This window comes from Lepus europaeus, chromosome 10 (assembly GCF_033115175.1).
Source record: "Lepus europaeus isolate LE1 chromosome 10, mLepTim1.pri, whole genome shotgun sequence".
NCBI lineage: Eukaryota > Metazoa > Chordata > Mammalia > Lagomorpha > Leporidae > Lepus > Lepus europaeus.
The window spans coordinates 67,954,848-67,970,773 of NC_084836.1; the positions used below are offsets into that span (position 1 = coordinate 67,954,848).

At 57.6% G+C, this 15,926-nt stretch overlaps 1 protein-coding gene across 1 annotated transcript; it reads left to right on the plus strand.

Annotated features, from left to right (window-relative positions):
- Positions 1-6,010: 6,010 nt before the first annotated feature.
- On the plus strand, positions 6,011-9,772 carry LOC133767748 (keratin, type II cytoskeletal 6A-like). The gene is made up of 9 exons (XM_062202185.1): positions 6,011-6,553; positions 7,028-7,242; positions 7,571-7,631; positions 7,780-7,875; positions 7,994-8,158; positions 8,653-8,778; positions 9,008-9,228; positions 9,402-9,436; positions 9,543-9,772. Exons 1-9 carry the CDS (start codon positions 6,011-6,013, stop codon positions 9,770-9,772), a joined length of 1,692 nt encoding a protein of 563 aa, XP_062058169.1.
- The last annotated feature ends 6,154 nt before the right edge of the window (positions 9,773-15,926 follow it).

The window sequence follows — 15,926 nt, forward strand, 5'->3', positions numbered from 1 at the left end:
CAAATGCAGCTCCTAGCCTGGGAGCATCAGGCCAGCGTCCTGGTCACTGCTCTGACCTCACGTGGAGACAATCAGGGCAAAAGTCACGTGAGAAAGTCTAAGATGCTGGATTCATCATTCAGCTCTGAGCGAGAGAGGAGATGCCATGAAGAGGCCCCGGATGAGGACTCCCACTCCCACTCGGGATGCCAGCGCGCGTCTCAGGGGCCCTCCTTGTGGTCCAGCGCTCTGCTCAAGCACTGGGAGCCTCTCGTGTCAGATCAGGTCTCAGAGTTCCTGCCTCAGTGCGGGACCAGTGGGCAGAATCCTGGCTCCCGGCTTTTGCTGGCCCAGCCCTGGCAGCTGCCGACAGCAAGGAGTGACCCAGCAGATGCATGAGCTCCCTCCTGCCTCTGCCCCTCACCCCTTGTCTTCCTCTCCCCATCGCTCACAATATCACATTCCAGTAAATCTTTGATAGAAATCCTTCAGTATCAGCGCTGTGCTGATGGAACTGTGTTCTGGGATCGCACCCGAGGACAGAGATGAACATGGGACCTGGGGTGTGCAGCATGGGACCCGCACAGCAGGGAACAGGCAGCCAGTGCAGCTGGAGACTGGGCACCGTGGGCAGGCAGCAGCTCGGCTCACAGGTCGTGAAGCCCGGGGGCCCGTGGAGGAGGAAACGCCCCTGACACCTGCGACCCTCTACAGGAGCCCCCACCCCAGGGGATTTAAGACCCCCCCATCTCTGACTTGCGCATGTGCGGTCCTTACTTATGCAAGGATGGGCTCAGGCAGACCCCGGCGGGGACTCCATGCTGGAGAGCTCCCATGCGTGACCTTGTCCTCCTCCCCCCAAGTTCTCAGGTCCCTGGGAAAACTGTCCAGGGGGACCTGGCGCTGCCAGGGCCTGGGGATCCTTGTTTCCTGGGTAACCCCCGCCCCCACTGTTTGCTTGGCAACGCAGGCAGCGCCTCACATTGACCCCGTCTCCTCTTCCCTGGAAGATTTTCTGGATCTAAGCCCACTTACTGCGTTGTGTGAGTGTGTGTGTGTGTGTGTGTGTGTGTGTGAGAGAGAGAGAGAGAGAGAGAGAGAGAGAGAGAGACAGAGAGAGAGAGAGAATTTAAATATAATAGAAAATAAGGCACATGAGCATGTGGTACCTAAGACAAACTACACCAGCTCCCTGTCAGTCCGTGTACCAACTTGAGAATAAATGGGCCAACTCCATGTGGACGCCCAATACCGTGTTTCTCCCAACGGAAAATCATCAGACTCCTGGCAGACACGGAATCGATGTACCGAAACCTAAATGAGAAACTCAAGTCCAGGAATTCTGCCTGGCGATTCAGTTGGATGCCCGGCCTCTGAGAGCCCTCCTGGTATCAGGGTGTCCTCCCGGGCAGGGCCCTGACTGCTCATTCTCATAGCGTCTCCTCTTAGGACTTGCCGGGCCGTGTGTACCAAGTGTTACCCTCACACAGGGCACATGGAGCCTCACACAGGGCATGAGACACTGAGATGTGGCGGCCGCGGCGTTCACCTGCCCATGACTTCCCCAGCTGAGAAAGCAGGCGCTGTAATGCTGACTTTGGTAGACACGTGCCAAGGGGGTCTTCCACCCCTTCAAACCGTCCTGTCTCAGTGGATGAGGGTCTCACCCCTACCCGTACCCTGTCTCTACAAGCAGCATCAGTGGGCTGCAGCTCCCTGGCCAGGGGCTGACTCTCTTCTGAGCAAGAATCTCCCTTCCCCTTCATCGCTGTCCTGACCTCGATCCAAGTTGTTTCTGGTCTTCTTTCTTCCTTATTCCCTAACATCTGCAAAAAGCTCTCAGTAAGAGCAGAAAGACTTCATTTTAACGAAGTGCAGCCTCTCAGCTCTCTCTCCCGTGGATGACACCTTGGAGTCCTGTCTAAACAGGCTTCCCTCCGCCACAATCGTCAACGTTTCCCTGGGGTGGCCACGCAGGAGGCTCGTAGTGGTGCGTGTTATATTAGAGCTGGGGTCATTTGAGTTCTGTCGGGTGCACATTGCAGGAGTTGGTGTCACATTATTGCACCTGGATGGGCAGAGGCTCCATGACCGTTGGCTGAGAGCATAAAAGGTTTCTCCCTGTATGGACTTTTTGCTTTTGTCAAACACGGATGGACTGTGTTTATGTGAGTCTCCTCTTGGGGTCTGGATTTCATTGCCTGAGCTGTGCCTGTATGGCCTCAGCAGCGCCCCCTGTGAGGCCTCTGACTTTGACCTCTAATTAAGGTGGTGTTCCTGTTCCTGGGCTCTGCCTCTCTCCAATGTGCTGAACATCAGTTGTTGATATCCAAGTGAGCTGCTGGGAGTCGAACTGAGAAAAACACAAGGGCTTTATACCACAGTGAAACTGCAATTGGAAATTTCAGAAAATATTTAAGGGGGGGGCAATGGATCCCAGGATGGATGAGGAGTGTGACGAGAGAATGAGAGGGAAAGAGAGAGAGAGAGAGAGAGAGAGAGAGAGAGACTTCTTATAGACGATGTGTGCATGTAACTCGGGATCCCCAAGTCCCAGCTGTGCGCTCAGCTGCGGGGACCCTCAGGGAGCACCGGGTTTCCTGTGCAGACTCCGCTCCAGGCTGAGAACCCAGAGCACGCGGTCTGCTCCAGTCCCAGCAGGGCAGGAGCGAGACCCGGAGACGCTGGTGCTGTCGCTCAGGTCTGGAGTGGGGACACACCAGGTCCCAGCTCAGGCGGTGAGCAGGGAGGAAGATCTGATCGCCAGCTGGATTTCTCCCGTTCAGGCTGGAGCAGGCGGAGCGGCCGCTCACAGCAGCACTGTCGGCTTCGCTCTGGCTTCCAGTCCCAATGTATCTCATCCAGAAACAGCCTCAGGGGCGCTCCCAGAGGGAGGTGGACCCAACTCCTGAGCTCCCGGGACCCAGCCGCGGGGACAGCGCTCGGGAGCCGGCGTGGTGTTTGAGAGGCTAAGACAGCAGAGTGAGATTGTGAGCGGCTCCGCAGTGGCGCCCCTTGGCTCCATCTCCAGGATGGAGAGGATTCCAAAGACAGCCCAGCTCTTCCTGACCACTTCCAATAGCCTGGAGCAGGCCCAGCCCTGCCTCTTCTGCAATGACAAGGACAGAGCCGAGCGCTGCTCAGAGGGCCTCTTCTAGGACCCACAGAAAGTCTAAGCAGGAAAAAAGTGAAAGGAACTGGTGGAACCAAGGCCCTTCCAGAACACTCGCCAGACAGGAGGTGCCCAGAAACACAGGCAACAGATTGAATGAAATCAGCCCCAGGACAAATCAGACAGCAGAGCAGGCGCTCTGTAGGGCGTCTGAGCCTCTAAGGAGGCACCTGTGTCCCCCATGGGCGAGCCTGGGATCCACACCGCCCCATCTCCAGACTGCAGCTTCTGGCTCCCGCAGACCCCGGGAGGCAGCAGCGATGGCTCAGATGCTGGGCTTCCTGTTGCCATGGAGCCCTGCGTGAGTTCTCTGAGCTCTGTGATCCATACAGCCCGGGGCCAGCCCCAGCTGTTGCAGGGAACCCAGGAGAGTGAACCAGCAAAGGGGTGTTCTCTCTCTCTCTCTCTCTCTCTCTCTGTCTCAGTGTGTGTGTGTGAGTGTCATTCTCACTCCTTGTTTGGAACAACAAATCATAATTACACACAATTTTCAGTGCAGAGACAGTGAAAGAGAAAGCATCAGGAGGCAGAGCTCAGACAGAGCCCTGGGCCCTGGAGGAAGGCAGCTGGACAACAGCACCAGAGGAAGCGCAGGGCTGCGCGCACACAGCACAGGTGCAGGTGCAGGAGAGGGGGAGGGGCAGACAGACAGGAGAGAGCCACTCGCAGGGCCAAGGGCATCAAGAGAGAACCCCGCGCTGGGAGGAGGAGCTACATGGCAGAGGAGAAGGCAGCGTGGGCGTCTGGTCATGCGTGTGTGTGCGTGTCTGTCTGTGTTTGCAGATCTTACATGGAGAAGCCCGTCGCTGGCCACCTGCTATGTGCAGTTTCACACATGTCATGGAAAACATGGACAGTGACAAACTGCACGTGGAACTCACCAACTTGCAGCAAATAAACTTACGTTTTAAAAATAAATGTATGTTTTCACTCCATTATACTTAAATTGTTTTTAAGGTTTCTTTTTATACATTGGCAAGGCAGAGTGAGAAGGAGGATAAGACAGAATGAGAGGTTTTGTATCTGGTAACTCACTTCCTGTACGCCGCAACACTGGGGCTGGGCCAGTCATAGCCTGGAACCCAGGGGCTACTCAAGACTCTCACTTGGGCGGCAGGAGCCTGGGTCGGTGAGCCATTGTCTGCTGCTTGCATGAAGTCATAGCAGGGAGCAGGATTGGAAAAGGAACAGCTGGGACGCAAAGGTGTCCCTGACAGGGAGGCTAGACGCACAGCTGGTGGCTGAACCCACGGTGCCACAGCCCCCACATGACTTCTCCTGTAATAACATTCCCATAATCTTTCTGTCATTGTCTCCTATGGATTTACATGTGTGTGCATATAATATGTACCTGCAAACAGGTGTGGCCATGTACAATCCACCTATGCAGTGATTCCCTGACTATAAAGCCAGGTCACTCCCTAAATACCAAATTCCACCCAAGATCCAACTCATACACACTCCCACACACACACAAATTCACACCCACACACACTCACACCCAACACACACTCACACACACTCATACACACAAACCCACACACACTCACACACACTCAAACACACTCACACATTCACACACACTCACACTCACTTGCCACACTCACATACACTCACACCTGTGCACCTGCATCCCACAGGCTCCCCAGTAGAAGCACAGGAGCATATGCCAGGGAAGGTTCTAAAAGGACCACCAGGACATGGCAGCACTGTGACTCCCACACGCGGTTCCCTTCTGGTCCCCAGGGCGGTGGCTCCAGGAGGCCCAAGGGCTGCACAGCTCCTGTGTCTACATAACATGGCAGGGAGTTCGCACACAGCCGTGCATGGGCTGCTGCACAGATAACCCCCTGGAATCCTCGCACCCCGGCCTCTACTCGCTGTGTGCATCCTTCCTAGGCTGCAGAGAGGGAACCACCACAGACAGCAGTGAGTGCACGGGCTCAATACAGTGGCCATGTCTGGTCATGACTGTGGACAGCAAGGGTGGACTGGGTGGAGGGACACGGGTGCCACTGGGTGACGATGCGGTTGTGGGAGGCGGGCGTCACGAGCATTCTGGTCTTAACCAAGGGCTGCGTCTGGCTTGCACATACGGGTTAGAGGCCAGCACTCAGATTGTCCACGGGCACCCTGTTCCATGCCTGTCCAGACTGTTTTAGCCACAGGAGAACCTCACTCAGCCTCACGTTGGAAATGTCACTCAAAGGGACACGAGGGACACAGGAGCACCTTAGAGAAACTCCGTGGTGGAGAACTGGACCCACGAGGCAGAAAGGGACAAGACCTGAGGCCAGCTCCAGGCTGTGTTGCAGGCGGGGATCGGTCCTCGGAATCCCAACCTGCTGGTGTCCGTCTGTGCTACCTCTGTGGGATTACACAGAGGAGGAGTGGTACCAACACTTGCAAGGCCTGGCAAGGCTCAAGCCCAACTTTCCAGACCAGGGCATGATGCCCCAAATAAGGAGACTGTGATGTCCTGCCTGGACAGGACAGGTGGGGACTTGAGAGACGCAGCCAGCAACCCATGAACAACCGCAATGGGCTGTGCCCCGCTCCAGGCGTCTCTGATTCCAGTGACTCTGCTTGTGCTGATCCAGCCCAAGCTGCAGGCAGAGGAATTTTGCCCGACTCAGGGAAGCCAAATCGCAGCCTGGCTGTTTCAAAACTTCTCTGCTAAGCCAGGTGATCTCAGGATGGGGAGAGCCCAGCCCTCCCCGCCCTGCCAGCTCCACTTCCAGGACAGGCCCAGCCCATTCCCAGCCTATATAAAGCGCGGCCCGGAGCCCAGCTCACACACCTGCTCTGCAGCCACAGCGCCCACACTCCCGCCCGCTCAGCCTTCTCCCTCCTGCAGCCATGGCCAGCAAGTCCACCGTGAGGACCCAGACCAGCGTCAGCCGCCGCGGCTTCAGCACCAGCTCCGCCAGACTCCCCAGGGGCAGCCACTCTGGCTTCAGCAGTGTCTCCGTGTCCCGCTCCAGGGGCGGCGCGGGGCTCGGGGGGGCGTGTGCAGGCGCTGGCTTTGGAAGCCGCAGCCTCTATGGCCTGGGGGGCTCCAGGAGGATCTCCGTGGTGGGTGGCAGCTGCGGCGTCGGAGGCGGGTACGCCAGCAGATTTGGAGGCGGCTATGGCTTCGGAGGTGCAGCCGGCAGCGGATTTGGTTTCGGCGCGGGCATGGGGGGCGGCTTGGGGCTCGGCGCTGGAGCTGGTTTTGGCGGCGGCTACGGGGGCGCCGGCTTCCCCGTGTGCCCCCCTGGAGGCATCCAAGAGGTCACGGTCAACCAGAGCCTCCTGACGCCCCTCAACCTGCAAATCGACCCCACCATCCAGCGCGTGAGGACGGAGGAGCGCGAGCAGATCAAGACCCTCAACAACAAGTTCGCCTCCTTCATCGACAAGGTGAGCCGGGACCTAAGGCAAAGGCCGGACTCAGAGCGGGAGGGGAGTTTGGTTTTAGCTCTGTGCAAATCACCTCCTTGTTGGCAGGTGTGGGATTCCGCTTGTTCCCCCATCCTGGCTGGGAAGGGGCTTGGCAGACAGGATGTTATTACTGTCCCTGGGGCTCCTCGGCTCCTGCAGGAGAGACATGAACTCTGTGCTCACACATCGGGGCTGATGGCCCAGGAAGGCCACAGGATCCAGGCAGCAGCAGTGCCTGGGCCTTTGCAGCTTCCCCCACTCCAGCCAGCCATGCCTGGTGCCGGCTGTGTTCTGAGAGTGGGAGGCTGGGGGCTTCGCTCTAGATCTCCCCACACCCACCAGACACAGGGCGAGCAGAGCCCCCAGGAAAGGTTGAGGGGGAAGCAGGAGATGGGAGGCAGGGAAGCCACAGCAAAGCCACGTTTCTCCATCTTCTCACTCGGCTCCCCGCAGGTGCGCTTCCTGGAGCAGCAGAACAAGGTCCTGGACACCAAGTGGACGCTGCTGCAGGAGCAGGGCACCCGGCCCGCGAGGCAGAGCCTGGAGCCGCTGTTCGAGCAGTACATCAGCAACCTCCGGAGGCAGCTGGACAGCATCCTCGGGGAGAGGGGCCGCCTGGACTCGGAGCTGCGAGGCATGCAGGACCTGGTGGAGGACTACAAGAAGAAGTGAGTGACGTGGGGGAGTGGCTCTGGGGCTGCAGTGCCGAGGTCCCAGCCAGGGTGACTGCGTCCAGACCAGGGCCCCATTCTTGCCCTTACTGGGTCTGTCAGCTGAGACAAGAACTTGACAGCGTCCGAGGACCTCTGATGGCACAGAAGCACCACATGAGAGGGCTTGAGCACATCACAGTGAGAGGCACCCTAGGCTGCCTGTCAGGCTCTCAGTGGCATGAGCTCAGCCTGGTCTGTTTGTGTTCTGCAAACACTGAGGGCCTGGCCAGCCCTGTGCCGCCTGCTGCCCCTGCCCCAGCCCTGTCCTGTCCTCTCTGAGCAGATATGAAGAGGAAATCAACAAGCGCACGGCGGCCGAGAACGAGTTTGTGACTCTGAAGAAGGTGAGCTGATGATGTCAGCTGCAGGTGTCTGGCTGAGGGCGGGGCTTGTCTCTGAGTCCCCGCCCACCCAGGGGCAGACCTGGGACACAACAGTGGGGACCCAGCAGGGGGCGATCCACTGACCTCAGCCCGTGGACCCTTTCCCCAGGACGTGGACGCCGCCTACATGAACAAGGTGGAGCTGCAGGCCAAGGTGGACGGTCTCACTGACGAGATCAACTTCCTGAGAGCCTTCTACGACGCGGTCAGTGGCTCCATCCCCTGTGTGTCTGTCACACGCCGGGTCTGCACGGGGGCTCACGCCAGGGTCGGGCCCTCGGAGACCCCCAGGGCACAGGGGTCTCACAGTGCTCTCCCCGCAGGAGCTGTCCCAGATGCAGACCCACGTCTCCGACACGTCCGTGGTGCTGTCCATGGACAACAACCGGCACCTGGACCTGGACAGCATCATCGCCGAGGTGAAGGCGCAGTACGAGGACATCGCCCAGAGGAGCCGCGCCGAGGCCGAGGCCTGGTACCAGACCAAGGTGGGCAGGGCGGGGCGGCTGCTGCAGGAGCCTTGGGGCCCTTCCTGAACGACAGAGTCTGCAGATGTTCCCGGTCTCTCCTAAGAGAACGCGGGGTCTCCACTGAGCCAGTGCCCCCTGCCCAGTCATTATGGTGATGTTATTACAAGCCTGATCCATGGTTTCCATGGAGAAACCCACAGCAGGGTTAGGCCAGCGGTCTCGCAGTTAGGAGCCTGCATCCAACAGAGGAACCCTGCTTCTGGCTGCCTGAGGTCAGCCGCTGATGGCCCCATGAACTGCTTCCTGCTCCAACCTGGGAGTTGGGGATGCGTTCCTGGCACCTGGCACTGTCCAGCCCTGCTGTGGGCAGACATCTGGGGTTGAGGCAGGGGGTGGCGTCTCTCTGCCCCTGCTCTGGGTCTGTCTCTGCCTCTCACCTGCTCTCAAAACCCTACCAGTGCGGCTCACAGGCTATCTCCGCCTCCTCCCACCCCACCCCCACTCCCCCGCAGTACGAGGAGCTGCAGGTCACCGCCAGCAGACACGGGGACGACCTGCGCAACACCAAGCAGGAGATCGCGGAGATCAACCGCATGATCCAGAGGCTGAGGTCTGAGATCGACCATGTCAAGAAGCAGGTGCGTGGGGGCGGGGCCAACTCGCTCTGGTGTCCCTGCTGCACCCTAGGCTGGCATCGGGCAAGATGCTGGGCACTTCCCTACTCTAGGGGGATGGGCAGGGGTGGACACAACCTAGGGCAGGAGAACATGAGGTGGGGACAGGGCCGATCCCCCAGGAATGGCGGATGAATGCCATCTGGGAGATGTTGATGCTCAGAGCCTCTGCCTGCTCTCCCCTCCCCCCCAGTGCGCCTCCCTGCAGGCGGCCATCGCCGACGCCGAGCAGCGCGGGGAGCTGGCCCTCAAGGACGCGCGGGCCAAGCTGGAGGGGCTGGAGGACGCCCTGCAGAAGGCCAAGCAGGACATGGCACGGCTGCTCAGGGAGTACCAGGAGCTCATGAACGTGAAGCTGGCGCTGGACGTGGAGATCGCCACCTACAGGAAGCTGCTGGAGGGCGAGGAGTGCAGGTGGGCCCGCCCCTCCCTCTGCCCCTGGGTGCCCAGGCTCCTAGTGCTGAGCCAGCACAGGGCTCCCAGTCTGGGCCCAGCTGCGTCTCCCTGGGTCTCTGGGAGGGCCAGTGGTCGTGCCCCGGGCCTCAGTGGGGCTCCTGAGTCTCACCTCCCCCTGTCCTCTCTCCTAGGCTCAGTGGCGAAGGCGTTGGACAAGTCAACATCTGTAAGTCCTTGCTCCCTTCCTCCCTGCCCTGGCGCCCCTGGGACTGGGCTGGGGCTGGGCACGGGCGCTCACCAGCTCATGCTGTGTGCTTGTGTGCGCCCTGCAGCCGTGGTGCAGTCCACCGTGTCCAGCGGCTACGGCGCCAGTGGCAGCGGCGCAGGTGTGGGCGGCGGCAGCAGCTACTCCTACAGCAGTGGCCACGGGCTCGGAGGCGGCTTCAGTGCCGGCAGCGGCATCGGCCTTGGCCTTGGGGGCGGCCTGGGCTCCGCTGGGGGCAGCGGTGCCTCCATCAAGTACAGCAGCACCACCTCCAGCAGGAAGAGCTACAGGCACTGAGCCCCACCCCCGCTGCAGGGCCCCCAGCCCTGGGCCCCTGCCTGGCTGCAGAGTCGTCGGGGCAGGCGGCCTGCCCTGCCCTGGCCTCAGCTCCGTCCTGCTCTCTGCTTGGAGCTGAGGCTGCCCAGGGCCCCTCCCTCCTCCTCTGTCCCCCATGCTGTGCCCGAGCATCCTTGTCACCATCACAGGTCACCTCTGCCTTCCAACTGTCACTTAGTCATAAGCAGGCATTCACTTTTTTACTAAATTATCAATCTTTTCCTAGAGCGCTGCATCTTAATGTACAGCTCAGCGATTTCTTTCTGTAAAACTCCCCGGGTTCTGCTGACAAGTTGAGCAACTTCTGTTTTATGTCCCGTTGTCTCCCCAAGTCCTCATCACACTGGTCCTGATGACTCCCCTTGCTGTGCCTGTGAAAACACAAATGCCTGTTTCTGTGATGGACAGATTTGTAGCCCTGTGGTGGCTACAAATTGTGGTTGCTTTCTCATACATGCAAATAAAACAGATTTATGAACTAATGCCTGGCTTTGCTGTTTCTCAAGCTGTGTCAAAGACAAGTGCCAGGGCCGGCCCTGTGCTGTATCGGGTAAAGCATCTGCCTGCAGTGCCGGCATCCCATATGGGTGCTGGTTCGAGTCCCAGCTACTCCACTTCCAATCCAGCTCTCTGTTATGGCCTGGGAAAGCAGTGGAAGATGGCCCAAGTCGTTGGGCTCCTGTACCCATGTGGGAGACCTGGAAGAAGCTCCTGGCTCCTGGCTTCTGATCTGTGCAGCTATCTGGGGAGTGAACCAGCAGATGGAAGACCTCTCTCTCTCTCTCTCTGCCTCTCCATAACTCTGCCTTTCAAATAAATAGATAAATCTTCTAAAAAAAAAAAAAAAAGGAATGACAAGTCGACAAGTGTCGTCTCCTTTTCAAAGGTATTCCACTGCTCCATGTGCCTCTCAGTGAGGCACCTGAAACATTCGAGCTTCCCTGGGGAAGGCTGCAGGGTGAAGGCAACATGAGAACCAATGCTCCCTGAATCGCACACACCAGCCCCTCCCTAGGACTCTCAGAAACCAAGTCCGGGTGACACATGCTGACCCCGTTTCTTGTGGGCATGTGCTGGCCTGGTGCTGTCCGTGAGTGGGGCAGGGCAAACCCAGGACCCGGGGACATGGGTCGGGCCACGTGTGCTGTGCTTGGACCCCGTCTGGCCCGGATTCCCCATGGGTGACCATTACCTCCTTAACGTTCTGCTCTCCCATAAAGAGGGACATGACCATGGCCGGCCAAATGTGCGCCCTCAGCTCACGCTGTGTTCCTCTGCAGTGATGCCCCAGCCACACAGGTAACGTGTCCCTTGGTCATCTCCTCACTGTCTATCCAGGTCTCCCAGGGCAGTGAGGGGAGGCCTGAGCCGCCACACACACCTCCCTGTGCCCACAAGAGCGGGCTGCCTGGCAGGTGAACCTGAGACTTCCCATTGGTCAACAGCTCCTTGAACTTGGCCTTGGACCTGGCTGCCCATCACGGGGTGGGACGTTTTCTCCAGGGGTACAGCACTGACTGTACCCATCTTTGGAGAAAATCTTGTAAATTTGTCGGAGAGGGATAATGGTAGAGGCAGAGGGTGGGGGGAGAGAGAGAGAATGAAACTATCTGCCTGTTCCCTCCCTGATGCCTATAATGTTTTCAGCTGGTGCAGAGACCAACGCCGGGAGCAGGAACTCAACACACGTTTCCCACACGGGTGCTAGGAATTCAGTCTCCTCCTGCAGTAGCAGGAACTTGGAGTCAGAAGCAGAGCTGGTCATTGAGCCCAGACACTTTGTTGTGGGAGGCTTGTCCATGAGTGTGTCCCCCGCTGGGCCAGTCCCAAGCCCCTCCCCCACCCTGCTGCTCCTCACACTGAGCAGTTTCTTCTCCACTTAGCACTCGGGGACCCACCCCACTTCCTTCCGGCCCCTCTTCACCTCCTCCCTGAACAAGTCTTGGATGCAGCACCTCACCAGCATGTTCCTTTGACATTCCGGCCCCTCTCCAGGAATCCCTTAAGGATCCTTCTGCCTGCATCCCGTATGAGCGTTCATTCAAGTCCCAGCTGTTCCAGTTTCGATCCAGCTCCCTGCTCGTGTGGCCTGGGAAGGCAGCGGAGGATGCTCAAGTGCTTGGGCTCCTGTCACCCTCAGGGGAGACCCAGATGGAGCTCCAGGCATCCGGTTTTGGCCTGGACCAGTCTTCGTCATGGTGGCCATTTGGGGAGTGAGCCTGCAGATAGAAGATTCTCTCTCTCTCCCTCTCTCTCTCTCTCTCATTCTCTCTCTGTAACTCCACCTTCAAATAAATAGCTAAATCTTAAAAACAAGCCCTTCTTTGAGTGACAACTGCTCTCCTACTCACTGAGAAGCCTCACTCTGGAAAACCACAGACTCCGGAAAACTGGATTTTGCAACTGTATCAGGAGGAATGAAAGGCCCCAGCGTGTGTGAGGGTACATTTAGCTGGAAGCCAGAGGGAGCCTCAGTGCTCCTCCAACCGAAGTGCACCTGCTGGCAGAAGACAGCCTGGACATCCACGCAGCTTCACTCACCGTCTCCAAGGAAACAGGGCCAGCCATTCACTATGGCTTCAGAAAGTAGTAGAAGATGGCCCAAGTGCTTGGGCCCCCCAAGAACTTGTACTATCTTCTACTGCTTTCCCAGGCCATAGCAGAAGCTGGATCAGAAATGGAGCAGCCATGGCAGCCGAGACTTCAACCAGCGCCCATACGAGATGCCAGCACTGCAGGCGGTGGCTTTACCCGCTATGCTACAGTGCCAGCCCTACACAATGTCCTTTACTTTTTTATTTTTTTAATATTTATTTTATTTATTTAAAAGACAGAGTTACAGAGAGAGGTAGAAACAGAGAGAGAGAGGTCTTCCACCTGCTGGTTCACTCCCCAGATGGCCGCAACAGCCAGAGCTGAGCTGATCCGAAGCCAGGAGCCAGGAGCTTCTTCTGGGTCTCCCACACAGTGCAGGGACCCAAGGACTTGGACCATCTACTGCTTTCCCAGGCCATAGCAGAGAGCCAGATCGGAAGTGGAACAACCGGGACTCTAACTGTCGCTCATATGAGATGCCGGCACTGCAGGCGGCAGCTTTACCAGATATGCCACAGCACCAGTTCCCCACGATGTCCTTTAAAAACAAGCCCTGGTTCAAGTTCCCACCATAGGGGTGGTGCTGGTGCTGCTGTCTCCCTCCTGTAGGATCAGTCCCCAGGAACTGTGTAAACACCTGGAAGGCACGATGCTGGCACCGACAAACGAAAACCACTGAAACTGAGACACAGGTGGGGTCTCGGCATTGCAGCTAAGACCCGGGCGGTGTCGCTGGCTCAGTCCCTGCCACCCACATGGGACACCTGATTTGTATTTCCAGATCCACACTCCCACCTGGGTACCGGGTATTATGGGCGTGTAGGGAGTGAACCAGAGGATGGGAACTCTCTCTCTGTCTCTCTGCCATTGAAATTACAAAAAAAAAAAAAAAAAAAAACCCTCAGATCCCCCAGGGGAGCCTCAGGAGGTATGAGCTCATTTGTGCTGGGGCAGGTGCTTGGCAGCGACCTGGAGTGAAATCCCTGGGCAGCGATGAGGGAACGCTTTGGAGGAGAAGAGCTATGGTGCTGCCCTAACAGGAGCTGTCCCGAGCAGCAGCCCAGCCAGCGGTGCCCTGGTCTGTGGGTCAAGTGCACGAAGCTGAATCTGCGTGCAAGGGTGCTAGATTCAGTAAATAGCCTGGGAGGAGAAACGCACACTGACTGTCAGATACACAGGAAGCAACTTTGAGGTCAGCTCAGCTCCGAGCCGTGTTGGACACCCTCCCACCTCAACGTGTTGTCTGCTTTATCTCAAGTTCAAGTCTCCCTGGACACGTGGGCTGCCCAATTCAGGAGCCCAAGGACTTGGGTCATCTTCCACTGCTTTTCCAGGCCATAGCAGAGAGCTGGACCAGAATTGGAGCAGTCGGGACTCGAACCGGTGCCCATATGGGACGCCGGGGTAGCAGGCAGTGGTTTTACCTGCTATATGCCACAATGCCAACCTTGAACTTGAAATATTTTTTGTGACACATCATCTTTAGCATCACTAAAAATTTAGTTTGTGTTCCTCTGTGTAACACACTATCTTCCTGCTTTAATACACTGTGTATTCTGAAAATTTCAAGCAGGACACGAAAGGGTGGTACATGAACCTCCTGGTACCAATCACCAGGTTGAGCCACCATCACTGCTTTCTCGCTACTGTTTGATGCAAATCCGCGACTCTCTCCTCCTCTGCACGCCTAACTGCTTCTCCTGTTGCAAGCGCTTATGGGAGATCCAGAAACCAGGCGATGTGCACTGTAAATGTTTGCATGCGTGTCTGATGGCGGGTTTATCATCTTGTCACAGTCATCCCTTGATGGAATGCTTCCTACTAGCATTTCTTGGGTTGCATCCGAGACGTCTCCCTGTGGCTGCCTTACCTGCCACCGCCCCTAAATGGGCTCGCCTACTGCCTGCCCCGGGGCTGCTGGGCCTCTGAGGTTCTTTCCTGCCAAGCCAGCTCCCTGCAGGTCCGTGATGGGCCGTGGATGTGTGGCCAAATTCTTCCCCGCTGTGAGATTTCCGTGCTGTGGCCTGTGGCTCATCATTGCCTGCTGATGCCTTGTGTCTTTGGGTTTCCTGCGAGTTGTAGGAGACACAGAATCAGATTTTGTGTGGTGGTTGCAGGCCAGAATGTGGGCTAGGTGGCACCAGGAACCCCCCTCTAGTGCTGTGTCCCGTGACTCCGTCCCAGGGTTTCCGTGGTTTGGGCAAGGTCCCTCCATTGCCGGCGCATGGACTTTTTTTTTTTTTTTTTTGACAGGCAGAGTGGATAGTGAGAGAGAGAGAGAGAGACAGAAAGGTCTTCCTTTGCCATTGGTTCACCCTCCAATGGCCGCCGCAGCTGGCGCGCTGCGGCCGGCGCACCACGCTGATCCGATGGCAGGAGCCAGGTGCTTCTCCTGGTCTCCCATGGGGTGCAGGGCCCAAGCACTTGGGCCATCCTCCACTGCACTCCCGGGCCACAGCAGAGAGCTGGCCTGGAAGAGGGGCAACCGGGACAGAATCCAGCACCCCGACTTTTCATCTAAGGTTTCCATGTCCACTCACCAAGCCCCAGATGCACGCTCACTTCAGGAGCTCAGACGGTGCCTATGTGATTTTGCTGGGCTTCCTACACGTTCTAAGCAACTTTCCTCTGTAGACAAGGACACGCAACTCGCACGGGAGAGTCACAGCAGCGGCCCCATTCCACGCTTTTCTCCTGAGCAAGCTGGGGCTGTGGCCAGCTTCTGTGGACACTGAAGCATGGTGGGGGCATGGGGGCGGGGCACGGCTGAGTGGCAGGATCATGGCACAGTCGTCACAGCAAATTCGCTGTGGTTCGGGCCTCTATGCCTGTCGCTGTTTCTTTGTGGCTTCCCTGGTCCCCGCTGGGGCCAACGGGAGCTCCTCTGGCCACTGACAGCATCTCGGTTGCCTGAGCCTGCAGGGACCTGGGCCTGCTTGGGGTCCCCACGCAGCAGATGTGGATCCGCCTTTCCCCTGGTGCCTTTGTAGGGAAACAACGGCCAGAACCAGGACGTGCACCAGGAGCACCAAGAGCACCAGGAATACCAGAAGCACCAGGAGCACCAGGAGCACCAGGAGCGCCAGGAGCATCAGGAGCACTCCCTGACATCCCAGGGCTCCTAAGCATTTCCGGCAGACAGAGCTATGGGAAAATGTAAAAATGCACTTGGAAAAATGACAACAAAACAGAAGTTTGTATGATGCTGCCTGCTCTGATGAAAGATTACAAGATGACTCCATGCCTGAATTGGTTTTTTCTCTCTCTCATGGAGAAGCTTGGCTCAGACGCCAGCACCATACTACTTAGTCTTCTCATCCTACACTGTACTTAGGATGTATCTAAACACTCACCCCGGTATTGCTACTAGAGCCATCTGCCGCGTTCCTGCATGCGCTCTCTGTGGTAGCTTTAGTTCTATCACGATACACACTACTGGAGATACAGATCGAAACCGTGTCATTCGAAGCCACTGGAATACGGCTTTTCCCTGCATGGGTTCCCACAGTTGGGTAAAAAG